Consider the following 27,607-nt stretch of genomic DNA (forward strand, 5'->3'; position numbering starts at 1 on the left):
CCGCATTTGTTTCTTGTAACTCTAACACATAGGTGTTGCTTGTTTTTTCTGGAGCAAAATTTCTACAGTCTGCGGACCACATTTGTAGAGCTCTTTAGTAGAAGAGGTGGACCAAACGTTTGCAGTCTGAGAAAAGAATATTGTTTGTTCTTTTAACATCTATAGACTACTAAAATAAACTAAAGTCTAAATAAAATGATTTTTTAAAACTTCAAAGTGATTTTTTAATATTTTTATGACTTTGTTATAAATAATTAACAAATATAGATTAACTTTTATGTATTATTATATAAAAAGTGAAAATAAAATGGTACAAATTAACATATATATTTGATAAAAACCAACAATTTTAGTCGCAGAGTTATTCATAAACATTGTAATTAGGAATCAAAGAATTTGATACATAAATAGATGGAAATAAATTTCGATTTTTTCAATTAAATCAATTAAAAACATACCCATAAAAATTTTCCCAAGAATTGACAATATTATATTAAATAATGTTTTATAAAAGTTGGCACAAAAAATATATGAATACATTATGATTTTTTTTTTATATTTATATAAACAACTTCAACGACCATTATTGTAATAAATCTTTATTAATAAATTTGTCAAAAATGTCAAGTATGTGTCGTCGAACCATTTTTTAAAGTATTGTAACTTTTTTTTTAAATTGTTTATCATTAATAAAGTTGGAATAAACATAAATTAAAAAAAATAAAAAAAATAAAGATATATGTGTTTTTAGGCTAGCAGATGTTAGAAGACACTTCTACATCTGCGCTAAGAAGAGAGCGTGTAGACATTTTTAGGTTTGTAGTCTTCAAAAAAGCAAACAGTTTGCGAAGGCTAATGTATGCGCGGCGCAGATGAAAGAGGCCAAGAAGATCTGCAAACAAAAAACAAACAACACCATAATCTCTTAAAAATTGCATATTGTTTAGTATAGTCTCCAACCACCATTTTTGTTGCAAGGGCTTTAGCCCTAAAAACGTTTTCACCCAAAAAACTAACCTCATACTTCCTATGTAGCTCCTCTTGTATTGCACAAATTGGCACTCCAAGATTTGATTCAATCTGATCCATAATCTGTTTCGAAATAAAGGTAGCAACGTAAGATTTGTTTTTGCGGGACTGAAGGCAAATGTGATTGCGATTATATGTCTTTACAAACCAGTACACATTAACATTTTCCCTAGATGCGTGGAGTCTCCAAGTACACTTGGCCTTTTCTTCAATTACTTCTTTACCCTTTAGCTTTTTTGTTGGTGGTAGGTCCACCAATCCCACTTGCATTGACTACCATAGTTCCCTTACAAACAGCTGTCAACCTATGTTTGTCATTTTTTGTAAAAGAAATATATTTTCTAGTGTCCAATGCATGCATATCAACTGTTTCCTTTAGTTCTTTTTTTAGTTATATTTATGCCCTACATGGAAGGCTACCTTGTGCACTTCACCATAAGGACATACTTTCTCCTTGCTTAACTGTTTGATGATTTCCCTTCTTTTCCTATCATTGTTTGAATCTTCACTAAGAGAATCTCATTCATCATTGCCAATAACGTTTGCATCATCTACTTCATCTTTAACGTCGTTACACTCATGAAACTTGTGTTCGCTTTCTAAGTGCTTTGCTTATGTGTCTATACTTATGTGAAATTTCTCCATAACCACTTCAATATCTGGAATTAGGTTATCTCCATCAACCATAAAGTCATTTTCTTCACTGTTGTCTGAATCATCATCACTACTTGCATTTGCATCAACTATGTTGGATGATTTTTTTGGAATATTTTCATTGTATTAAACCCCATAAAAAGGGTCAAAATCTAGGTCTTTCAACATTTCCTCTTCTATACTATAGTTGTTTTCAAATGGGACTTCATTTGCTTGATGTTGCTCGTTCACAACAATATGCCCCTCCTCTACACCCTCATTTGCAATAATATGCCCCTCCTTTACACCCTCATTCACTAAGTTTTCAACCATTTCTACATCAGCATTAGTAGTCACAGAGTCAACAACTTGATCACCTTCAACAACGCCTATTCCTCCTTTGTCCACCCAATCCAAGCAAAGTTTTTTACTACATGATAAGCTACCTTTGGTAGGTTTCCAACCTCTACACCTACTCAACTTAGGTGTAAAAGACCCATACCTTGCCAAGGTCAAACCTACTTTACCCTTACAAACTTCAGATTCCACCAATTAAGGACCAAGAGTATGGGATATGGGCTAAGGTGATTCCTCATCTTCTCTATCTCTTCTATTATAACCCTTCTAGGACCATTTGGGGACATGAAATAGGTAACCAACGTTGTTTGTCCATGCTCTGTGTACACTTTTATCAGTTTGTTCTCACTATCATATTTTGATAGGTTATGCACATCATCATCATTACTTAGAGCCCTTAGTCCAAAATCCAAACCCTCATTGGGCAAACATAATTGGTAATGGATGACAGGTGGAACAACATACCCTAAATATGACATGATGGAGTCCATTTCGTGTACTAAGAATTCTTCTATATTGACCACGTCAATGTATGCTACAAGCCCTTCAATATACCTGAGGCCTGGAAACTTTGTGAACTTCCCACCATGATGAAGTTCAATACTGAACATGGTGGGATGTCTATTTAAAAAAAAAGATTTTTAGATTTCAAAAGTTTAAGAACGTGATCAAATACAAAGCATCTTACCATAAATTCGGTTGGGATCAACTTCTTGACCGTGTGCTATGTGGACCACATTGCGAGAACCATTTGCGTAATCTCAACAACATATTGAAGCTCGATCAAAAAAGGGTTTATGATTAGGGTTTTTTGATTTTCACGTCGTAAAAAAATGGGCGAAGGAATACGACTAGCCAACTGATAATTAAGTATGGTATACATAAATAGCTTGTACTACTCTCAAATGACAGTAATTCTCAAATGACGGTAATGTGGAATAGAGATGAAAAAACAAAATTACCCTCACATGACGGGCACGTGCTACACTAAACTGAAAGAAATAGAGGGGAGTTAAAGTCCATGATCCAAAACCACAAAAACTTTCACGTTTTGAACCAACTAGTTGAAAATATTTTTAACTTTATCCACACCTTTTTAATAACCAAAAGTCCAATTTTATAGTTTTGTCTAATATCAACTATTTTATACAAAACATTATAACCCACTAATCTGTACCTTATTAAAGTCGGATTTAGGAATCTTTATAAAAAAAATCCAAATAGCACGACTCGATTAGCCCGGAACTCGATGGAATTGACCTGATTATTATGTCCATAAAAATGATTTAGACCTTTATTAGACTTGATTCTTAGACCTTTAAACCTCTAGAAAAGGACATAATTTTGTCATCAAATATCCATCTAACTATCAACGATTTCATCAAGGGCCACAATCCAATACTAAAACAACACAGGCACAACTCGTTTCGCTTCTTTATCCCTTCTGCAGCGAGGGAAAATCTTCCTCCGAGGGTTTTGCTCAGGAACAAAAATGGCAACATTTGAATCACTACCAATCTCATTCTCCCGTCTCTCATATTCTTCAAATCCGCCATTAATACTCCCTGCAAGGTTAAAGATTTCACTTCCCACTTTTTCCTCCAAACTCCACCACAAATCTCACCCATATCCCCTTACCATTTCAAGAAACTTTCAAGTATTCACATCATCATCACCATCGTCAACAATTCAAGAGGTTCCGGTCGAAGAAAACGAGAAATCGGAAGAACCCCAGAAAGAAATCGTACAAAAGAGGCTTTTTGTTCTTAATCTCCCATGGTCTTTCGTTGTCGACGACCTCAAGAAACTTTTTAGTGAATGTGGAACAGTAGAAGATGCCGAGGTTCATTTCTATATCAACTCACCACTCTTTGTTATTATTAGATATGGTTTGTTTAGAAATTTGCAAAAAAATTGAAGCTAAAGGAAGAACTTTTAGGGTTTCCTAGCAATCTCAATTGTTTTAATGGTGACAGATAATAATGAGGAAGAAAGATGGGAAAAGCAGAGGGTATGCATTTGTTACGATGTCATCTACAGATGAAGCACTTTCTGCAATCCAAAAATATGATTCTTATGTATGTAATCTTGTCTTTTTTCCACTTGTTAATTTCTATCAAAATTGATCTCAATAATCAATTCTATTATGGCAATTCGTATGTTTAGGAATTAATGGGTAGGATTATCCGGGTAGAATTTGCAAAAGAAAACAAGAAATCATCATCAGCAGCAGCACCTCCTGCTTCAGCTCCTGGAGAGAAACGTTACAAGTTGTATGTGTCAAATCTTGCATGGAGAGTAAGAGCTAATCATCTTAGAGAGTTTTTTGGTGAATTAAACCCTGTATCAACAAGGGTTGTTTTTGAAACCCCTGAAGGAAGATCAGCAGGATATGGATTTGTCACTTTTGCAACTAAAGAAGAAGCAGAATCTGCAATTTCCACCTTCAATGGGAAGGTAAGTTTTTCTTCTGTTTTTTATAGATTTACGTTTTCATTTTTTATTTTGGAAAGAGAGACTTTATGTTTAATGGCATGATTCATGAACTTTTAAATATGTAATGCAGGAGTTGATGGATAGGGCGATTACTTTAGCATTTAGTGAAAAAGATGCTGATAAAAGTGAAACTGAAGAAGATAATGCTTCTAATGAACAACCCGCTGAATAAACCAAGTTTCACTTGGATAAGTTTTTCGGTAGTTGAGAGATTATATGAACGATTAGTTGATTACACAGATGTTTTGATCATAAACAAGTTGAAAATTTTCAAATTGTAAGTAACATCTAAATGTATCGTTGATTGGCCTTCATTTGTTACATCTGATGTTTTATTCGTTGATTATACTAATAATTTCTTTAGGAAAGTATGTTGTAAATGTTCATTGAGATTATTTAAGCAATCAATCTTTGATACTTATCACCTTTGTTGGTTAAAAAATAAAAGTGTAATTTAAAAATTAAAAAAAAAAAAAAAAAAATGATAAACTGCACCAATCTTTGATACTCATCACCAATATGTGAGGTCAATTGTTGAAATAGTAGAGACATATTCTACTTTATTGATATTGATTGTATATTTTAGTTTTGGTTGTTGAAAGATTTTGATGTTTTGGGACGTCTGCATTTTACTTAAAAACTATTTTAAAATACTTTAGCCCAAATGAAAGGGGTTTCAAGATGGCATTTGGCTTCAAATCCTCAAGGTATATATAGTTAACAGTTAACACAACAAAAAGAAAATTGGTTTATTACAACTACTTTACCAAAACTTTAACTTAATACCATTATAATCTGCAAATCCAGCAACACAACAAATAATAAAACCATATGCAACTAATATAAATAGTGCTGTGACTGGAGACACAAACAGGGTATTCATCCATAAATTCACTAATCCTGTTAATAAATTTCCCTGCATAAATTTCATGTCAAATTGTTGTTATTATTTTTATTTTATTTTTTTATAAAAAACTTTGATGAACAAAATTTGAATCTCAAAATACTTTACCACAATGAAAACCGCTAGCAAGTTTCGGTTGATTGCTTGTTCCAGTAGTGACACCTTTTTACCACCAGAGAGCATTATTATTCCCAAGGTCTGTGAACAAAAAAAACAACTTTTTTATTATTTTAATGATACAAAAAAAGCCAAATTATATGACAATTTGATAATAAAAAAAAGAATCACCTGTAGGTTTGTAGCCAATACGAAGGTGACATATGTCAGGTTGCACTGAAAAGTAATAAACAATCAATTAACAATTACCATCACATTTTTTTTTTGTTAAAAATACTACACATAATAAATAATAAATCATGGAGTGAAATAGAAAAGTCAAACCATTCTACGCGAAGGTCTTTCAACATAACTGTCCAGAATCAAGGTCAAACACCTGGGAAGATGAGAATAAACGAATTTTGTTATAAAAATAAATTACATTTTTGGTCCCAAATAGTTTTATCTTGCCAAAAATGTTACAACACTTGAAATTAGGCATCAAAATTGGAAAAGAAAACTGAAAATATTTTTAGAGTAAATTGTAAAAGTTACCAGAAGAAAAGAAATAGAATCCAAACTCTCTTTCTTGCCGAATCATTAGTTTTCATATTCTTCCCAAACAAAAGATTGTTGCCTAACCAAACACCAATAAGATGCAGCCCCCAATATCCTGAAAGAGGAAACAAAACAGCTAAATGATTACCAAAACTAAAAAAAAAAAGACAATTTTACCCTTGTTATGTATTTCCAAAAATACCTCACCGAATATGCTGTAGATTCCTTCTTTGTTTTGACTGATGATGTCTGCTCCTCTTTCAGAAGAGAGCAGATACACGTTCAATCCACTGATTAGGCAGATTTGGTAGCCTAAATGCAAATGGAAAATATAATTATAAATTTATAAAAAGAAGATAATTATTAATTAAGAAAAGAAAATTATACCTATTAGTACCAATGAACCTAAAAGCCCACAATAGTTTGGAGAGACATTGACAAGTGATGTCAGCACTGCTACACCAGCAAGTGTGAAGAAGAAGTTCCAGTAAACACCATATTCTCCCACATGAACCTATTATAAGGGGTAGAATAGTCATTTATTTATTATTCAGTCTAGAAACAGAAACAGAGAGAGTTTATGTGTACCTACCTGATAGTCAACACCAGATGTAAAAACAAGTCTAGCAAACCCTAGCACTAGTAGTGGGCTGGTAGAGGAGAGTGCACTTTTTAAGTTTAAACCCCTAAAAATAATAACATTAAAAATAAGTGTTTGTTTCAGAAACATAATAATTTAATTGATGAGTCACTCACATTGTAGAAATTCCCCGAGCTTGACGTGAAACCAATGAATTTGCAAAAACAAATGCACCTACCCCAACATCCATCTAAAAAATATATACAGATTTTTTTTTTTTTTTTATTTTATTTATCAATAAAAGATAAAAGATACTGATAATTAATTAATTAATTAGTTATTACCAAACTGGTCCCATAAGTCTCGGTTTTAGCATATCTTCTAGGGAATATGTTGAAGTCAACAGCCAAAATACAAACACATGTGATAAGCATCTGCACAAAATCAAAACTACAACTTGAACAAATTTTATTTTAGAGCAACAGAAAAATGAAATATATATATATATATAATGATGTTGAAATTACCAATGAAACCCTGTATGATGATACACATTCCCTAAGAGAATGAACCCCTTCTTCCTGATACCAACATCCATCTCTGTTGCGCATGATATGGAAGATTTTTGTAGGATAATGATTTATTGGAAAAAAAAATAAATAAATAACATAACAGAAGAAAGATTAAGAAGATATCTTACCTCTTATATGCAAAATAGATAAACAACACCAATACAAATACAACCCCAATCGTGTAACTCCATTCTGATAGAACCTGTGAAGAAATTTTTCATATTATTATAAGTCTTCTATTTTGTCTATATTCTAACACTAACACAAGAGAAGATCTACAACAGGCTTACTGTAGAAACCAGAGTGATGGGAAGGACAATGGAGAGGAAATCTACTATCATTCTGATGATGTAAGCCCTTGAGCCAACTGTTTTTTTCTTTGATGAAGTTTTTTCATCTAGAGATGCAACTGCAAACCAAATTAATCCATTTTACTAAAAGAAAAAGAAAGAGAAAATCATGTTAACGAGAATTTATTAAATGCTATTGACGAAATCTTGTTCAACAACTGAAGAATAACATTAACATATTTCCCCAAAATAATGTTAATGTTTTCATATTCTGTAATCGAAGAAATCACCTATTTTGTTGTAGATGCCGATGGTATGTCGCAGGAGAATAAGCATCTGAATCAAGCCAAAATGTTAGAAGCTCAATTACCATTAAACAACTTCATTTCATTTTCATTTGATTTGATTTGATTGAGGAAGAATAAGAAAACATACGTACAGAAAATATTGCTGAAAGTACAAAAACTTCAACCATGGAAGATCCAGTTAGGTCGCTCACAAATCTGATAAACATTAATTACACACAATGTCATTTCCATCAAATAATACATAATCTGATTTGTTACAGAAAATCACTAAGAATAACGAGGATTTTACTGTTCTTTCAAATGTTTGTTTGGATTGAATGATTTTGCAGAAGAATCCATTGCTGAGTTAAGACAAGTTGCTGATTGTTTTTGCCTTTGCAAGATCCTACAAAAATGACACTTATAAGTTTAAAACATTGGTATCTAATCTAACACAACAACTCTCTCTCTTCTAAATCCAAATCATCTTCCAAGTTTTCAACATTTCTAGAATAAGAATACAGACTAATCACATACATATGCATCATCAAGAAGCAACTAAAACTCATAATAAACTACAATAAATCCATCCAGGAAACAAATAAACTCAGAATGTACAAGTTTACACTTTATACAAACTAAGAGGCACATAAAGTCATTAGTCATAAACACATACATATGCACACATTGGTTAACACAACACAGACTAATCACATACATATGCATCATCAACAACTGTACATTGACCTGAACAATGAGTAAAAAAGACATGAACAAAGTATCAAACACTTTGTAATCACATTCACATACATACATCTGTAGTGTGTAGTAACTTAGAAATTTAGAAACTTTAAACAATGATCATAGGAAAAACTAATCAGCAAATTTACGCAGAAAAGTCGTTGATTTCTGACCTTAGAAAGAAGTGAAATAATGATCAAAGAAAGTAAGAAACACTTAATCAGTAATCCTTCCCCCTTCAAAATCAAAATCCATTCTTCGATTCTTGACACCGATACCATTGATTTCAAACCATCTCAGTCAATTTTAAAACTAGTTCGACACCAAGAGATCAACTTAGCTTTCTCACATCAAACTCCAAGATATACATAGACACACCAAACAATACTCGAAAATCAAAATCGAAAAACATATATCTATCTGATATGAGTTCTTCAAATGATTGATACGAACTAATCATCCAAAATCGAAATCAATTTCAAACAAATTTAATACGGACCTTCACCTCCACGATCAAAGACAGCAGATTCAGGACCTGTGACACTTGGTGGCCGTACTATTAATTTCACCGAGTGTTAGAGAAATCAGAAATCTTATTACATTGGAATTATCACCGTTTTTGTTGATGATCGGAAGTCCTGTTCGCCTTCAAATCACTTCAGGGCATTGGAAGGTTTTCGGAATTGTTTCTTGTACTTCGCTGCAAACTCATACAAAGAGATTCCATTTGCCAAGCCCCCCTCCCCCGTTTAAGAAGTGGTAATACACTTCTATTCTATCGACTAAAGGGGATTATATATGGGTTAGATTCTCAAGTTTAAGTTTTACTGGTGCAAATTATACATTTCTTTTTCGGCAAAATGACTTATCAAGGTAATTAACTTTTTCATATCTTCATATCTGGGTAACTATCTTTTTTTTGTACACATCTAGGTAACAAACTTATTGGAAGTGATCACATATGACCATTATGATCTGTTGTAGCAGGTTACATCCTAAATGTGAACACTTTCAACAAGTTCGTTACCTAGATGTGTATAAAAAAAAATAGTTACCCAAATATGAACAAAACGAATAGTAAAAGTAAATTACACGAATGGTCCCTATGGTTTGGGGCAATTTGTGTTTTTGGTTCCTAATTTTTTTTTTAACTCGAATTGTCTCTACTGTTTATTTTTGTTGCGCATTTGGTCACTGTCTTATCTAAAAAGACTATTGTACCCTTATTAATTTATTTTTTAATTAACTTTCTTATTTATGTATTTATATTTTTATATATTAAAAAAAAATAGTAGACCTCACATATTTGTATCTCCTCACCATCTTATTTCCCATCCTCCTCAGCTTCTATTTATTTTTCATCTATAGTGATATCGACATCTTCACCATCACTTTTTTTTGTTCCTTCACCTACGTCAAATCAAACCCACTAAAGATGAAGAGACAATAGAAGGACCGAAAAAAAAAAAGATGGTGAAGATGTTGATATTACTAAAGATGAAAAATAAATAGAAGTTGAGGAGGATAAGAGATGGGATGGTGAGGAGATACAAATATATGAGGTCTATTAATTTTTTTTAAATATATAGAAAATAAATACATAAATAAGAAAGTTATTAAAAAAATAAATTAATAAGGGCACAATAGTCTTTTTAGGTAAGACAAGACCAAACGTGCAACAAAAATAAACGGTAGGGACAATTCGAGTTAAAAAATAAGTTAGGGACCAAAAACACAAATTCCCCCAAACCACAGGGACCATTTGTGTAATTTACTCTTACTTTTCGTTTTGTTCATATTTGGGTAACTATTTTTTTTTGTACACATCTAGGTAACGAACTTGTTGAAAGTGTTCACATCTAGGATGTAACCTCCTATAGCAGGTCATAATGGTCATATGTGAACACTTCCAACAAGTTTGTTACCTAGATGTGTACAAAAAAAAGATAGTTACCCAGATGTGAACATACATAAAGTTAATTACCTTAGTAAGTCATTTCCCTTTCTTTTTCTCCCCGATAAGCTTTTTTTTCCAAGTGTTGCGGCCATGTTAGGACCCAAAAAGATAAAATGTCTAAAGCTTTTTTTTTTTCAAATGTTGCGGCCATGTTAGGACCTAAAAAGATCGGGGGTGGTTTTCATTGTGCACTCCAACCTTTTGTTGGAGTGTCACTCTTTCCTTTGGATTTTTGCTTCTCATTCCGAGCCTCCCCTTGAGGCTTTAATAAGATTTATTTTTGTGTTTATGGCGTCTTCCCATACATATGCGAGCGAAACTTGGTCGTGTCCTTTTCGGGGGTTTCATTGCTGCCCCGAACCCCGAACGGTGAAGTGGGTGGTAAGGGGATATCTCGTATGATTTCTCATATCAAGAGTTTGCACCTCTCTACGGATGAGCGTAGAGTTGTGTTGCGAGAAGCTATTTCTTTAGACTTTGGATTGTTTATATCAGTGGCAGCAACATTGAATGAGTTTGGTCAATGGATATGTGGGGATTGTATGAGTCTCCATGCCCTAAGCTGTGACATCCCCATTTTCACGGCCAGAAAAGACCGATTTTGTTTATGCTTTATAAAAATCAGAGTACCTCTTTTAATAAAAATGTTGCGGAATTTGTTCCCAGCAAAACAAGATAAATACGTTATCAAAGTACTTCTGAAGAAAAGTATTTTTATTCATTTCAAAACATTTGGGATGTCATCGTCAATAAAGAAACATAAGCATAAACAGAACTTACATTCATTATCACTATTGATTTATATCTCCTTAATCTCTCAGTGTAATGTGACTTCATATCAACACTTGTGATATAAATAACCTGAGTGGGTCAGGTTGGGAAACCTGGTGAGTACATAGGGATTTCAATCCCACAATGTTATATCATATATATAGTTTAAAACTCACAAAATATACAATTTCACCATATATATATATATATATATATATATATATATATATATATATATATATACAACTCTAATTCCACCCTGTCGATCCTCACAACGAGACTATCCATACTCTCGGACCTAAGATTAGCCGTTTTACCTAATTCATACTCTCGGATCAGAAATGAACGACTTTACCTAATCCATACTCTCGGACTAGGGACGAATGACTAATCCATACCCTCGGATTAATGATGAATGATTATGCTGTAACACCCAAAGTTAGGAAGGCCAAGAAAGGAAAGGAAACCCTAAGTTTAAGGGACGGCTCGTCGAGTCCAAGGAGGAACTCGGCGAGTCCGAGCGGGATCCGGGTCAAGGAGTAAGTGACCGACTCTGCGAGTCGGCCAAGGAGACTCGGCGAGTCTGGTCTGAACAAGAAAACCCCTAAATCCGGGACTTGGAGCCTATTTAAACGTCTCATTCTCTCCCCTAGGGCTCCTTTACTGCCTCTTTCACCCAGAACATCGAACCCTAAGCCCCATTGTTGCTCATTCAAGCTTCCAACCCACTTTTGGTGTGATTTGAAGGAAGAAGGAAGAAGGGAATCATTGAAGCTTCAAGGATTGGCCTTAGATCTGGAGTTTGTGGAACCTTTCTGAGTTATTGAAGGTACTAAGTCGTCTCCTTCATGTAGATCTATTCTAGCTGGGAGTTTGGGGGCTTTTTAGCCATGATTAGTTATCCATTTGAGTTGGAAGCCAGATCTGAAGTTGCTACTTCGGATCTAAGCATATTTTGGCCTTGTGAAGCATAAAGTAACTGTCCTTGAGTTGATTGTAGAGCCTCCTTGCCTTAAACCCTAGTTTATGGTGTGTTTAGCCTAGATCTCCTTCTCTACACGTAAAGTTTGCAACTTTACGTTAGGAATAGGCTTGGGAAGGGTAGATCTAAAGTTTAGAGTCCATGCATGACTCAAAAGTCCTCTGCATGTATGAAGATCTGTATGGACTCGGCGAGTCCTTTGAGTGGACTCGACGAGTGGCATGAAGATTAGGAGGAACTCGACGAGTGGGATGAACAGCTCGTCGAGTCAGATGAAGATTGCCTTGTACTCGGCGAGTCTGTTCTTGGACTCGGCGAGTCAGGTTGCGAAACCCCAAACCCTTCAAGTTGAGACTCGAATCAGTGAGTCGAGGGGAGACTCGGTGAGTCGGACAGGTCAGGACTCGGAAATCGGTAGACTCGGCGAGTCATGGGCTGACTCCGCGAGTCGAGTCGCGAATGGAAGGATTCTGAGCATATGAACTCGGCGAGTCAGTATGTTGACTCGGCAAGTAGGGTTACCTGGGAGGTTGACCAGGACCAGGACTTTGACTTTGACCAGAGTTGACTTAGTTGACTTTCGAGGGATAATTAGACTAAGTGTTGCATTGATATTGGTAGCTCGGGGAGCTAGTGGAGCAGGAGTTCAGAGAGTTGTCGGGCAGCAGCTAGAGGAGTTATCAGCGAGTTCAGCAAGTGCAGGTGAGTTTCCTTTTGTGTGAATGGGTCTACGGCCACAATGTCGGCCCATGTAGTTATGAGTAGAAGACCCGGGGGTTAGCCCTAGGCATAGTATGCTAGTATGATATCAGGACGAGGTCCAATGATAGCGGGCGGGTGCCTAAGGAATGGTTTATGTGATAGTTTATACTTGTTGTATGTGTGATACTTGTATGTGCCTGGTAGGGAGGCGAGTGTGGGCGAGGTCCCGTAACTCACCAATAGCAGAGTGTTGATGGTGTTCCACATCTCATTAGCAGCAGATCAGGGGCAAGGCCCAAATTAGGGAAGGAGTGAAGGTGGGTTGGGTTCGTACCTCACTATCAGCAGGAGTATGGACGGGGTTCCATGACTCATCAGTAGCAGGACAAGGGCGAGGCCCGGAGACAGGCGAGGCCTTAGGACAAGATCCATTAGTATGTGTTTAGCTTATGTGATGTAATATGTTTATGTGCTATTATATGTTAGCGGGCGAGGCCCTGTGAAAGGCGATGCCTAAGTGAAATAGATATGTATCCGAGCGAGGCTCGAAGCCATGCGGGGCCTGGAGCGGCGGGGCCGTTGTAGCGGGCGAGGCCCAGGATAGCGGGCGTGGCCCAGTATGTGCAGTATGTGGTTATGCATGGTATGTGGTAGGGTGGGGAACTCACTAAGCTTCGTGCTTACGGTTTTCAGTTTTGGTTTCAGGTACTTCCGGTAGCGGAGGGAAGAGCTCGGGGTGATCGCATGGCACACACCATAGATTAAACAGTCTGGGAATGTTTACTCTGATAACGAACATGTGTTTTGGAAATTAATACTCTGATTATGTTTTGGAATGATGACTTTGCTTTAAGTAATGTTTTATTAAAAGAATTTTTTAGTCTTGAATTTTAGGACGTTACAAGTTGGTATCAGAGCCTTGGTTTGAGGGATTTGGGCATACTCTCGGGTGTGCCTGAACTCAAACTAAGGGGTCGGATAAAAAGTTTTCAAAAATGAAAAGACAGTTTTGTAAAAAGGAAGTTTTTAGAATGAAACAGTTTTAGAAAAGCAAAAAGAATTCAGAAAGAAAAGAACTTTGAAAAGAGAAAAAGGGTGTGGTGCATGCAATCAGCCGAGCTCAAGTAAGTACCCCAAAATACCTATACAAGTTTATGTTATGATTATCAGTTAGTAGAACAACATGCTAGATTAGGACTAAAGATCTAGGGAGGATGCCTTATGTGCCTGTTATATGTGCTTTGAGTTGCATGATAGTGCTGATTAGACAATAGTAGGATAGCCTGTTTAGGTTATGCTTGAGTTTATGAGTTTGTGTTGCATGCTAGTTCAGATTCTTGCTATGTGGATATGCTTGCTTGAGTATGTTGTGGTTAGATTTTCCCCTTGTCTGAATGCTGCTTGCTTTGTGCGATATGGGATTCCGAGTGATGGGAGTTAGCTATTAGGTGGATACATCACGTCACATGTGATCAGGGTTGAATAATCTCAGAGTGCTGGATTTGGCCCTATTTCCCAGCTATTGTTTGAGTCCAACCGTTGTAGGGACGAGTCTTGTACTTGAAGGATTATCTGAGCCTCGTCACATGTGATGGTATCCAGGTAATGGCTAATTGGCATCACAAGGAGACCTTCAGCAGCTGAGGACTGGTTTGAGTTGAGTCAGAGGTTTCCCTAGGGTGAGCCTAGTGTCACGATCGAGATTCTAGACTCTTCCGGAGTACTCAAGAAAAGGGGAGAACTTACAAGTATAACACATTAGAGCCTGGAACGTCCTAGATTTCTCTAGGACATCAAAGAATGATTTAGAACATTTCATGAAGACTTGTAAATATATGTAACTTGGTAGAATATTCTAGACTAGTCAAGAATATAGGACTAATGTAGTAATATCTAGAAACTTCCCAAGAGGGGGAAGGACAAGTATAAATAGGGAGGAGCTCATTTGTTCCAAACCGTTGGAAGTTCTCTTGTATTCTCTTGTGCTCTCTAATAGAAGTCTTCTTTCGTTTGTAGAAACATCGAAGCCTTTATTCTCTTGCTTACTTAGTCGTTTATACATCCAAAGGAAGCGTCGTAGCCTGACTTAGTCGAAGTTACACTAAGTGGCACACGGTGATTGTGTTGTCCCGTGACACTAGGATAAGGTAGAGCTGGGAGCAGTAGTAGTGGAAAAGGGACCTGGTGGAGTCGAAGCAGTTCTTGAGGGAAGTACGGATAGATGTGGAAGGTAGTATGGGCCCGTACTACTGAAAGCAGAGGATCCGTACTCGATTCGGGAAAGGCCGAGACAAGACCGGGAACCTGGTAGTGCGTGTGTTTGGTCTCGCAGCAGCTATAAGTATTCTGATAGAGGATGTATTATATTTTCAGCATGGTGATGTTGCGAGAGAGACTAGTGAGCGGACCAGGCGCCGGAGAGGGATCAGGCTCGGGTTTAGGAGCCGAGCAGCTCGAGGAGCGAATGAGGGAGTTGATCTCAGCCAAGGTTATGCACAGTATTCTAGATCAGACTCCTGTGATCTTTGGCACGGTCAAAGAGGGTATATTGGAGATTTTGGATGAGAGGCTGGGAGCCTTCCGTACGGAGATGATGACTTTGATTGGAGCGCGTACCTTGACATTTCGAGAGTTCAGGGCTTGCGGGGCACCAGATTATCATGGGGCTAGGGACTCCATTGCCAGCAGCAGATGGTTGGCTGATATTGCCAACGCATTCCGTACGAGCCGGTGTCCTGAGGGGGGCAAGGTTAGACTCACTTCCTGTCTTCTGAAGGACAGAGCGAGGGATTGGTGGGAGGAGATTGGTCATGCTTTGGGGGATGATGTCGCGTTGGACGCGATGACATGGAGCGATTTCTCGGCCAGGTTTAGGGCGGAGTTTTCGCCAATTATTGAGGTGCAGTAGTTGGCACGGGAGTTTCAGGATTTGAGGTAGACCACTGAGACTGTAGCGGAGATCACCGCCAAGTTCAGGGAGAGGGCTCTTCTTGTACCGTAGTATGTCGCGGATGAGGAGATGAAGAAGGCCCGATACCATGAGATGTTGAGGGATGACATCAGGCAGTTTGTGAGCAGGTCCAGCTGCAAAACGTTGGAGGATATGATCGCGCGAGCTAGAGAGAGAGAGATTGATTTGGAGCAGATCCGGAAGAGGAAGCCAGATGAGGTTCAGGCAGTTACAGGATTGGGCAAAATGCCCAAGGGATCGGATTCGAGATCGAGGGATTATCAGGACCGCAGCTGGTGCGGGAAGTGTGGCAAGGCGCACGGGGGCGCGTGCAGGAGTGGTAGCGGTGGTGAGTCTGGTTGCTTCAAGTGTGGTCGGACTGGTCATTTTACCAGGGATTGTACTGTTACCACATAGGGATCAGACTTGATATGTTTTCACTGCAATCAGCGGGGCCATAAGAAGGCCCAGTGCCCCAGTTTGCTTCCGGCAGGACGGGTGATGGCACCTGCCCCTGCAACTTTGAGGATCACGGACGGCCGTCAGGGCCGAGCAGAGGCGCCTGCGGTAGGAGGCAGGGCTTTTCAGATGACTACCATGGAGACATGAGCAGCATCGGACGTTGCAAGTATGCGATTTCCGTTTTCAGTTCTTTTATTTGTTCATGATTATATTGTTATGGTTCTGCATCATTATCGATATGAGTATTTTCTTTTTGTGCGGCTTGATTGTGATCGAGTTATATGCCATCTGCATACCTTGGATATTTGAATGGTAGTTAGGGGATGTGCCCTATTGGGGGAGGTTGCTTAGGATGCAGTAACTGTAGCATGCGTGGGAGGGACTTGGTATGTCTCGCTAGTTTGGAGCCGTATAGTTGTAGAAATGGACTGGTTAGATCCCTAGCTATGGTAAGATTGGGGTTCCTTAGCAGGTTGATTATGGAATGGTAGCAAGGATTGGGATTTCTTTTCGAGCATTGAGCAGCAAGGGTTAAGCAGGATCGAAGTGGGGGAGAATCCTCAGAGGGTGCAAAGGTAAGAGCACGCAGATCCAGAATGAGTGCGCGGCCTCCGAGAAGGAAAAGAAATGGTACAACGTTGATGGATTGAGGAGTTCAGGGTTAGGAGTTTGAGAAACTCCCCCTTATCCAGTATGTGTATTGGTGATGGTTAGTATGTGGTTGGGAATTCAGGTTGGAGGATCGCCTGTAGGACTAGAGTGAGTCAGAAGGAGGATCTTGAGATCTGATACCACGGGGTGCTTTCGTATTAGCAGTCAGTGGTGGAAAGTGTTGTAAGACTACGGGGAAGCCGTAGCATTCACCGACAGTCAGTAATGGAAAGTGTTGTAAGACTATGGGGCAGCCGTAGCATTCACTAGTAGTTAGTGATGGAAGGTGATGTAAGACTGAGGGTAAGCCGTAACATTCCATAATGGCTTCGTTGGTGGAGTTGGGGCAAGGTCCTTATCTCCTAGTGAGTAGATAGGGATCAGGAATGGGTAAGTAGATGAGAATGATAGGGAGTTTGCCTGTATAGCCCTAGAGAGGTGAGACATTGGGAGAGGCCGCTCCAGGATATAGTGGGGTGAGACCCATGGGCGAGGCCCGTATGAGAATAGCAGTATAGGTGAGACCTGAGAGCAGGGTTGCTCGGTAGTATGGTTGGGTGAGATCCATGAGCGAGGCCCGAGCGAGAGTGGCTAGACAAGTAGGACTAGAGGGATAGAGGCGGGTGAGACCCGTGGGCGAGGCCCGTGAGTTTTAGCAGCACAGGTAGGACCTGGTAGGGACCTTAGTGTAAAGACAGGGGATCGGGGATCCCAAGAATTGTAGTGCCTGTATGGCAGAATAGATTGAGCAGTTATAGGTGGTTGAAGTTTCTTCGAAAGTCGTTGGGAGCGACTAGGAGTTATGTCTGGTCTAGTTACCGGTGGGAGCCGGTAATCCAGATATTGATAGGTTGGTAGGGACCAGGGTGGTGTCCGTTCATCCGAAAGTCAGATGAGGAATGGCAGAATTTTCGGTTAGTAGCAGTGCGGGTAAGCAGTCTATGGTGGAATTCAGTTAGTTGATCGTGGGGTGCTCGACACTAAATTATAATAGAAAGAAATGCCCAGTGGATACTGGCGATAATGACCCGTACTGGAAGTAGCGGGAGTAATGGATTTGGTGAAGATAGGATCTTCACAGTGACAGAGGAAATAGTTGGTTATGGAGCATCGCCTTGGGAAGGCAAGGAAAGAAGGGATGAACCCCTATGGGTTCAGTGCAGTACTCGGTGAGTACCAGAAGGATTGACGGTTGAGTAAGTCGTGTTTCCAGAATGTTCAGGGTCAGGGTTGACCCGAGACTATTATCCACAAGGATTGATGTTAGTCAGAATGACCGGGCGGAAGACCAACAAAGGTAGGCAGCTGGTGTTGGGGTAATTAGTAGTGCATTGGAAGCAAAACACAAGCGGTGGGCTATAGCAAACTTCGAGGACGAAGTTTAGTTTAAGTGGGAGAGAGTTGTAACACCCAAAGTCAGGAAGGCCAAGAAAGGAAAGGAAACCCTAAGTTTAAGGGACGACTCATCGAGTCTAAGGAGGAACTCGGCTAGTCCGAGCGGGATCCGGGTCAAGGAGTAAGTGACCGACTCGGCAAGTCGGCCAAGGAGACTCGGCGAGTCTAGTCTGAACGAGGAAAACCCTAAATCTGAGACTTGGAGCCTATTTAAATGTCTCATTCTCTCCCCTAGGGTTCCTTTACTGCCTCTTTCACCCAAAACACCGAACCCTAAGCCCTATTGTTGCTCATTCAAGCTTCCAAGCCATTTTTTGGGTGATTTGAAGGAAGAAGGAAGAGGGGAATCATTGAAGCTTCAAGGATTGGCCTTAGATCTGGAGTTTGTGGAACCTTTCTGAGTTATTGAAGGTACTAAGTCGTCTCCTTCATGTAGATCTATTCTAGCTGGGAGTTTTGGGGCTTTTTATCCATGATTAGTTATCCATTTGAGTTGGAAGCCAGATCTGAAGTTGCTACTTCGGATCTAAGCATATTTTGGCCTTGTGAAGCATAAAGTAACTGTCCTTGAGTTGATTGTAGAGCCTCCTTGCCTTAAACCCTAGTTTATGGTGTGTTTAGCCTAGATCTCCTTCTCTACACGTAAAGTTTGCAACTTTACGTTAGGAATAGGCGTGGGAAGGGTAGATCTACAGTTTAGAGTCCATGCATGACTCAAAAGTCCTCTGCATGTATGAAGATCTGTATGGACTCGGCGAGTCCTTTGAGTGGACTCGGCGAGTGGCATGAAGATTAGGAGGAACTCGACGAGTGGGATGAACAGCCCGTCGAGTCAGATGAAGATTGCCTTGTACTCGGCGAGTCTGTTCTTGGAATCGGCGAGTTAGGTCTCGAAACCCCAAACCCTTCGAGTTGAGACTCGAATCAGTGAGTCGAGGGGAGACTCGGTGAGTCGGACAGGTCAGGACTCGGAAATCGGTGGACTCGGCGAGTCATGGGCTGACTCCGCGAGTCGAGTCGCGAATGGAAGGATTCTGAGCATATAAACTCGGCGAGTCAGTATGTTGACTCGGCGAGTAGGGTTGACCTGGACCAGGACTTTGACTTTGACCAGAGTTGACTTAGTTGACTTTCGAGGGATAATTAGACTAAGTGTTGCATTGATATTGGTAGCTCGGGGAGCTAGTGGAGCAGGAGTTCAGAGAGTTGTCGGGCAGCAGCTAGAGGAGTTATCAGTGAGTTCAGCAAGTGCTGATGAGTTTTCCTTTGTGTGAATGGGTCTACGGCCACAATGCCAGCCCATGTAGTTATGAGTAGAAGACCCGGGGGTTAGCCCTAGGCACAGTATGCTAGTATGATATTCAGGGGGTCCAATGATAGCGGGTGAGTGCCCAAGGAATGGTTTATGTGATAGTTTATACTTGTTGTCTGTGTGATACTTGTATGTGCCTGGTAGGGAGGCGAGTGTGGGCGAGGTCCCGTAACTCACCAATAGCAGAGTGTGGATGGTGTTTACATCTCATTAGCAGCAGATCAGGGGCGAGGCCCAAATTAGGGAAGGAGTGAGGGTGGGCTGGGATCGTACCTCACTATCAGCAGGAGTATGGGCGGGGTTCCATGACTCATCAGTAGCAGGACAAGGGCGAGGCCTTAGGACAAGATCCATTAGTATGTGTTTAGCTTACGTGATGTAATATGTTTATTTTCTATTATATGTTAGCGGGCGAGGCCCTGTGAAAGGCGAGGCCTAAGTGAAACAGATCTGTATCCGAGCGGGGCTCGAAGCCATGCGGGGCCTGGAGCGGTGGGGCCGTTGTAGCGGGCGAGGCCCAAGGTAGGGGGTGAGGCCCAGGATAGCGGGCGTGGCCCAGTATGTGCAGTATGTGGTTATGCATGGTATGTGGTAGGGTGGGGAACTCACTAAGCTTCGTGCTTACGGTTTTCAGTTTTGGTTTCAGGTACTTTCGGTAGCGGAGAGAAGAGCTCAGGGTGATCGCATGGCACACACCATAGATTAGACAGCCTGGGAATGTTTACTCTGATAACAAACATGTGTTTTGGAAATTAATACTTTGATTATGTTTTGGAATGATGACTTTGCTTTAAGTAATGTTTTATTAAAATAAATTTTTAGTCTTGAATTTTGGGACGTTACATATGCCTAATCCATACTCTCGGTCTAGGGACAATGACTATGTCTAATCCATGCTCCCGGATCAATGACATATACTAAGGTTTTATTCTCTGAGTATAATTCTCTCGTACTCGTAAGAAAACACAACCTAATATTCTTCATAATTAATTTAGGTTTACTCTTTATCCTAAATCAAAATATATAATCAGGTATGTTCTTTAACAAGTATCCCAGGCAACATCAAATAATTCGCACATAAACATATATTTAATACTTCAATCGGTACTTGTATTAAATTCATGTTCATGAAAGGGACTATGCACTCACACATAAACTCTTCAACAAATATTTAACTCTTTAACATACATTTAATACTTTAATTAATACTTGTATTAAAATCATGTTCATGAAATGGACTATGCACTCACTTGAAAAGGTGGTGAATCCGAACTTAGACAGCGCTTCGCTTCTTAAAAATAATTTCCTTCGACGAAACCTAGTATTATTACCACTAAAGTTTAGTCTATTATTCGCCGAGATTAATTAATAGTCTAGCTATTATTACTATTATATAAGCGTTAAAAAAAATACTTATATAACTCATAATAATAGCCCAAGCGCTTATTATAAGCTGCTAATAACGTTACTATAATTAAATAAACGATATATTAAAAATAGCGTAGACGTAGCTCACTTACAACGGGTTTTATAAAAAAACCGGGTTTGCTTTGAGCAGTGTTCCCGAGCCGAAAAGCTCTTCTTCTCGGAGCCGTCGAACACTCCGGGGCTTCCGCCTCGTGCCAGGGAGGTTCCCTAGCCTTTTAGGGGGGGGGGGGGTCGGGGCTAGAGAGAGGTTCTAGAGAGAGAGTAAAAAGAAGAAAGAATGAGAAAGGTGTGGAGAAAATTAGGGTGGGAGAGGTTCTATTTATAGGGTGAAAATGGCTGAACTTGGTACCACATGTCACCATCTAGTGGCAAGACTTGGGGAGAAAGCAATGGTTAAGATTGTGTCACATCACCCATTTTCGCACAGGACACTTCCGACTTCTAAAATCCGTAACTTTCACATACGACCTCCGTTTTTGACGTTCTTTATATCCATGCGTACGTAAAAATAAGATCTACAAATTTCATTTTGACTCCGTCGGCTAATTCTCGACCGATCTTAAATTTAACAGTACGAGGAGATTATATTGTTAAATGTCCGCGAAAAAATTCATAACTTCTATATACGGACTATGTTTTCGTCTGTCTTTTTACCGTTGAATTCCTATTAATGAGATCTTCAATTCTCATTTAGGTCGCGTAGGCCAAAAACCGCTCGAACTAAAATTCGAGTTTCGAGTCGTGCACTGTTATGCCAAATCTTAGGAAATTCATAACTTACTCATACGACGTCAGATTTGGGCGTTCTTTTTTTGTATGTTCTTAGTTTAACATATACTACAACTTTTATTTGGATTGATAAGGCAAAAAAGTACCTTATCAAAAATTCACTATTTACGTCTCCCGGTGCCGTGCCGGTTTTGCCGTAAAACTTCGACGAGCCATAAGTTCTTCGTTATAACTCGGATTTCGACGTTCTTATATGTACGGAACCCTTGCGAAATATACTATAACTTGGTTAATATTAATCCTTCTAAATAATCTTCCATCAAAAACTCATTTTTGACGCTCATTGTCTCTAACTTGACTAGCCCGAATTTGCAGGCGTTACAATTATCTCCCCTTAGGATGATTACGTCCGGGAATCATCAATGAAACAGGGCTTGTATAATGATTCCATATTTTATTTCATCATCCTAGGTAGTAACCGTAACTTCTATGTTGCTTCGAACGAGTATCTAACTCTTGGACTCCTTGACTGCAGGCGGTGCTTGATCTTGCACCCGCTCTTTATACTATGTTGTAACCTCCGAGTTACAAACTAAATACTTATTGGAGACTCCTTCTTCTTCTTAATGAACTCAAGATAAGCTCTCTAATTACTATAATGGACCGATGTGTCATATTCTAACGACCTATCATTGTGTGATGCAACGTTTTGACTCAGGTCTCTTAGAGTCAAATTCCAGAATGGAATATACCTTCCTTCATGTCCTTATGTGATATAATCACCTTTTAGCATGTAACATTTCTAGCTAAAGTTTCTTACTTTAACAACGATCACAATCGCTTTGATTATCTTTCACTTCAATCTTCTGGCTTAAGTCAGATCCTACATCGGACTTGGTTCTCTGAACCATGTAACGTACTCATCTTAGTCGGACTCGATATTATATGACCACTAGGGTTAAAATGACAATCATCTTCTTAATCATTATCGAAACGATAGTAACGACATATATGAATAAAACGGTATCAATTACTAGCTTCTTGGTAACCTTGTGACTTTCCCTGATCCAAGCGTGAGTCATGTGCTTCCGGTAGCATAGGCCTATACTACCATTCACACCTACTCATACTTGTCCTAAGTGTTGTCTCGCAGTTTTCCAAGTCACCATGCACGAATTTCACATAATCATTTAACATAACGAAGCTTTATATTATTTATTGAAATGATTACATAGGTGTTCAAGTTCACCCTAGACTATGCATCTAATAGGCTACACCTCCTGATACTAACCGCATGCCTATTTTATAACTTGATCTTCGGATATCAGTTCTCATTCCTGATTCCTTGCATTGTCATCTGCTTCGTCAAGGATCATATGAAATGCTCTTGCCTTCTACTTTGGCGACACATCTGGCTTTGTAGCTTCTTCTTTCCTTGGGCAGTCTTGCTTGAAGTGTCCTTCCTCACCACAATTAAAGCAGACTTCTCTCTTAGTGGTGCATTCGCTGACATAATGACCAATTTTCCCGCATTTGAAGCAGGTCATTTCTTTAGAGCATTTCCCAATGTGTTTCCTTCTGCACTTTTCACACCATTGTGCTCCTTCCCCAGACTTTGAGAATTTTCTCTTCTCGTCGGACGTTGTGGATCCTTCAAACTCTCTCTTATCACCAACTTCAACCTTGCTGGCGGCTCTTCCCTTGATCATATCTTCAACAGACTTGGCAGCCCAGATAGCTGCCTCTAGAGTAGGTGTCTGACGTACCAGAACCGCATATTCCCAAGGAAGTCCCTTTGCATACTTGTCAACCTTTGTCAGCTCGTCTGGGACAAGGCGCAAAGCAAACTCCATTTTGTCTGTGAAGTTGTTGGTGTATTCATCGATGGACATGCTTCGTTTCTTCAAAGTTAGGAATTGGTTCTCTAGCTCGAGTAGGTTTTGGGCTGAGCAATACTTACACTTGAATTGCACCAAAAACTCTGTCCAAGTCAATTGCAGGGGCTTATTAGGGCTTAGAGTCTTCCCCAGGGTGTTCCACCAGCGAACAACGCTTCCTTTGAATTGACGTACTGCAAAGGTGGTCTGTAACTTGCCTCTGCAACCACACGTCATGAAAGCTAACTCCATCTACGAGATCCAATCCATGACTCCGATCGGATATTCCTTTCCAGTGAAAGTCGATGGCTTGCAAGTCAGAAAATCCTTGTACTTGCATCCATTCCTCTCGACTCCGTCATACTGGTTGTTTTGTTGAACTATTGGTGGGTTGGCTTGACCAACGGTCCCACTGTAGTTCCTTCCTTCTGACTGCCCATCGTTCAACTCGGGCTGTTCAATAGGCACCGTAAGTTCCTCTCGAGTTTGTTGAAGTAAACGCCTTATTTCCTCCATTTGACGATCCAACATCATCTGGATCAACGCTTGCACTTCGGCCATCGTGATTGGCTCAGGAGCTCCTACTACAACAGGTATTTTCTTAATCACTGGTGGTTGATTCCTGTTTCCATTCACATTCCCAGCTCCACTGCGAGTTCTTTCCATTTCGATCTATTCACCAATTTAAACGTTCGGTGTGTAGCGACGAGAATTTAGATAAGAAAGATTTTATTTATGATCGACGTGTAAATCTCCTTATCACTCCGAAAAGTTACATGTCAGTTCTAATACCGTAATTAAACGTTTAGAAATCTGAACACATAAAGTTTACAGACCTGGTCAGCAATAGACCATAGATCCAATCATACATTTAGCATCATAAATCATTTAGCACATAAAATCATGTTAGGCATTTTCCCTAAATAAGCTAGTGCTTGTGTCTATTCAGGTGTATTACCTAAGACACACTCCTCACAATCATTGCTTAGCATTCTAAGTTTAAGTCTAGAAATAAATCCATATTCCTAGTTCGCTTAAACTAATGCTCTGATACCAACTGTGACATCCCCATTTTCACGGCCATAAAAGACCGATTTTGTTTATGCTTTATAAAAATCAGAGTACCTCTTTTAATAAAAATGTTGTGGAATTTGTTCCTAGTAAACATGATAAATATGTTATCAAAGCAGCGAAGAAAAGTATTTTCATTCATTTCAAAACATTTGGGATGTCATCGTCAATACAGAAACATGAGCATAAACAGAACTTACATTCATTATCACTAGTGATTTATATCTCCTTAATCTCTCAGTGTAATGTGACTTCATATCAACACCTATGATATAAATAACCTGAGTGGGTCAGGTTGGGAAACCTGGTGAGTACATAAGGATTTCAATCCCACAATGTTATACCATATATATAGTTTAAAACTCACAAAATATACAATTTCACCATAAATATAAACAACTCTTATTCCACCCCGTCGATCCTCACAACGAGACTATCCATATTCTCGGACCTAAGATTAGCCATTTTACCTAATCCATACTCCCGGATCAGAAATGAACGACTTTACCTAATCCATACTCTCGGACTAGGGACGAATGACTAATCCATACTCTCAGATTAATGATGAATGATTATGCCTAATCCATACTCTCGGACTAGGGACAATGACTATGTCTAATCCATGCTCCCGGATCAATGACATATACTAAGGTTTTATTCTCTGAGTATAATTCACTCGTACTCATAAGAAAACACTACCCAATATTCCTCATAATTAATTTAGGTTTACTCTTTATCCTAAATCAGCATATATAATCAGGTATGTTCTTTAACAAGTATCCCATGCAACATCAAATAATTCGCACATAAACATATATTTAATACTTCAATCGATACTTGTATTAAAATCATGTTCATGAAAGGGACTATGCACTCACACATAAACTCTTCAACAAATATTTAACTCTTTAACATACATTTAATACTTTAATTAATACTTGTATTAAAATCATGTTCATGAAAGGGACTATGCACTCACTTGAAAAGGTGGTGAATCCGAACTTAGACAACGCTTCGCTTCTTAAAAATAATTTCCTTCGACAAAACCTAGTATTATTACCACTAGAGTTTAGTCTATTATTCGCCGAGATTAATTAATAGTCTAGCTATTATTACTATTATATAAGCATTAAAAAAATACTTATATAACCCATAATAATAGCCCAAGCGCTTATTATAAGTTGCTAATAACGTTACTATAATTAAATAAACGATATATTAAAAATAGCGCAGGCGTAGCTCACTTATAGCGGGTTTTATAAAAAAACCGGGCTTTGCTTGGAGCAACGTTCCCGAGCTGAAAAGCTCTTCTTCTCGGAGCCGTCGAACACTCCGGGGCTTCCGCCTCGTGCTAGGGAGGTTCCCTAGCCTTTTAGGGGGGGGGGGGGAGTTTCGGGGCTAGAGAAAGGTTCTAGAGAGAGAGTAAAAAGAAGAAAGAATGAGAAAAGTGTGAAGAAAATTAGGGTGGGCGAGGTTCTTTTTATAGGGTGAAAATGGTTGAACTTGGTGCCACATGTCACCATCTAGTGGCAAGACTTGGGGAGAAAGCAATGGCCAAGATTGTGTCACATCACCCATTTTCGCACAACACAATTCCGACTTCTAAAATTCGTAACTTTCACATACGACCTCCGTTTTTGACGTTCTTTATATTCACGCGTACGTAAAAGTAAGATCTACAAATTTCATTTTGACTCCGTCGGCTATTTCTCGACCGATCTTAAATTTAACAGTACGAGGAGATTATATTGTTAAATGTCCGCGAAAAAATTCATAACTTCTACATACGGACTTTGTTTTCGTCTGTATTTTTACCGTTGAGTTCCTATTAATGAGATCTTCAATTCTCATTTAGGTCGCGTAGGCCAAAAACCACTCGAACTAAAATTCGAGTTTCGAGTCGTGCACTGCTATGCCAAATCTTAGGAAATTCATAACTTGCTCATACGACGTCAGATTTGCGCGTTCTTTTTTTTGTATGTTCTCGGTGTAACATATACTACAAGTTTTATTTGGATCGATAAGGCTAAAAGTACCTTATCAAAAATTCACTATTTACGTCTCCCGGTGTCGTGCCGGTTTTGCCGTAAAACTTCGACGGGCCATAAGTTCTTCGTTATAACTCGGATTTTGGCGTTCTTTATATGTACGGAACCCTTGTGACATATAATATAACTTGGTTAATATTAATCCTTCTAAATAATCTTCCATCAAAAACTCATTTTTGACTCTCATTGTCTCTAACTTGACTAGCCCGAATCTGCGGGCGTTACATAAGCCGCTCGTGTCGACACTCAGTTGGTCTTGTTAAATTTAGTGGTGATGTTGATGACATGAGTGGACATATTGTTGGTATTCAAAAGCTATGACCCAATGAATCGGATGCCAACCTCAATGAGGGGTTGGTGTTGGATGCTCAGTTCCTTGATCTTGTGTTTAAGCTACCTATCACTACTGTCAAAAGCATCCCTCACAACCGTCGTATGGCTTTCTCTCAGGCTTTGAAAGCAACCATTTCCAAAGTTGCTGCTCATCCCGGGTCCATTGAAGCGTGGGTTACATTGTTAATTCTTCCTAGGTGTACTCTTCAGGTGTTCAGGCCCAAGAATAGACAAGAAAGTAGGTCTGGGAACAGGAAGTCCTTGCAACATCGTAACATTTTAAGCGCATTAGCTACTTGGGGTACAAAAGATGGTATAGCCAAGCTTGTTAAAAACTTGGTTGACAATTCAAGGATGGAGCAACAAGGCAAAAAAGAAGAGTACATTCAAGAGGAT

The 27,607-nt window shown here is 39.1% G+C and overlaps 2 protein-coding genes across 4 annotated transcripts; one reads left to right on the plus strand and one right to left on the minus strand.

Annotated features, from left to right (window-relative positions):
* Nucleotides 1–3,372: 3,372 nt before the first annotated feature.
* On the plus strand, nucleotides 3,373–4,836 carry LOC111886880 (28 kDa ribonucleoprotein, chloroplastic). The gene is made up of 4 exons (XM_023883121.3): nucleotides 3,373–3,862; nucleotides 3,996–4,097; nucleotides 4,186–4,476; nucleotides 4,586–4,836. Exons 1-4 carry the CDS (start codon nucleotides 3,512–3,514, stop codon nucleotides 4,685–4,687), a joined length of 846 nt encoding a protein of 281 aa, XP_023738889.1. The 5' UTR covers nucleotides 3,373–3,511; the 3' UTR covers nucleotides 4,688–4,836.
* Nucleotides 4,837–5,202: 366 nt separating this feature from the next.
* On the minus strand, nucleotides 5,203–9,311 carry LOC111886929 (uncharacterized protein At4g17910). 3 transcript variants are annotated; one of them, XM_023883163.2, is made up of 17 exons: nucleotides 9,049–9,311; nucleotides 8,113–8,208; nucleotides 7,955–8,018; nucleotides 7,806–7,851; nucleotides 7,516–7,634; nucleotides 7,354–7,427; nucleotides 7,181–7,253; nucleotides 6,998–7,087; nucleotides 6,830–6,903; nucleotides 6,666–6,759; nucleotides 6,461–6,587; nucleotides 6,281–6,385; nucleotides 6,071–6,188; nucleotides 5,861–5,912; nucleotides 5,708–5,752; nucleotides 5,528–5,617; nucleotides 5,203–5,431 (listed from the first exon to the last, which is right to left on the minus strand). In XM_023883163.2, exons 2-17 carry the CDS (start codon nucleotides 8,160–8,162, stop codon nucleotides 5,279–5,281), a joined length of 1,374 nt encoding a protein of 457 aa, XP_023738931.1. In that variant the 5' UTR covers nucleotides 8,163–8,208; nucleotides 9,049–9,311; the 3' UTR covers nucleotides 5,203–5,278. The 3 variants fall into 3 exon arrangements, with proteins under 3 accessions (XP_023738931.1, XP_023738929.1, XP_023738930.1); XM_023883161.2 differs by having other exon boundaries at nucleotides 9,043–9,311; XM_023883162.2 differs by having other exon boundaries at nucleotides 8,717–9,311.
* Between the last annotated feature and the right edge of the window lie 18,296 nt (nucleotides 9,312–27,607).

The sequence above is a fragment of the Lactuca sativa genome, chromosome 6 (assembly GCF_002870075.4).
Source record: "Lactuca sativa cultivar Salinas chromosome 6, Lsat_Salinas_v11, whole genome shotgun sequence".
NCBI lineage: Eukaryota > Viridiplantae > Streptophyta > Magnoliopsida > Asterales > Asteraceae > Lactuca > Lactuca sativa.

What these genes read in the sequence shown, in the direction of transcription:
- LOC111886880 (XM_023883121.3), top strand. Translation starts at nt 3,512, where the DNA reads ATGGCAACATTTGAATCACTACCAATCTCATTCTCCCGTCTCTCATAT. An exon ending in TCCAAAAATATGATTCTTAT is followed by an intron (nt 4,098 to 4,185) that starts GTATGTAATCTT and finishes TCGTATGTTTAG; the next exon opens with GAATTAATGGGTAGGATTAT. An exon ending in TTTCCACCTTCAATGGGAAG is followed by an intron (nt 4,477 to 4,585) that starts GTAAGTTTTTCT and finishes TATGTAATGCAG; the next exon opens with GAGTTGATGGATAGGGCGAT.
- LOC111886929 (XM_023883163.2), bottom strand. Translation starts at nt 8,162, where the DNA reads ATGGATTCTTCTGCAAAATCATTCAATCCAAACAAACATTTGAAAGAA. An exon ending in AGACTTATGGGACCAGTTTG is followed by an intron (nt 6,904 to 6,997) that starts GTAATAACTAAT and finishes TATATTTTTTAG; the next exon opens with ATGGATGTTGGGGTAGGTGC. An exon ending in ATTCTATTTCTTTTCTTCTG is followed by an intron (nt 5,913 to 6,070) that starts GTAACTTTTACA and finishes TCATCTTCCCAG; the next exon opens with GTGTTTGACCTTGATTCTGG.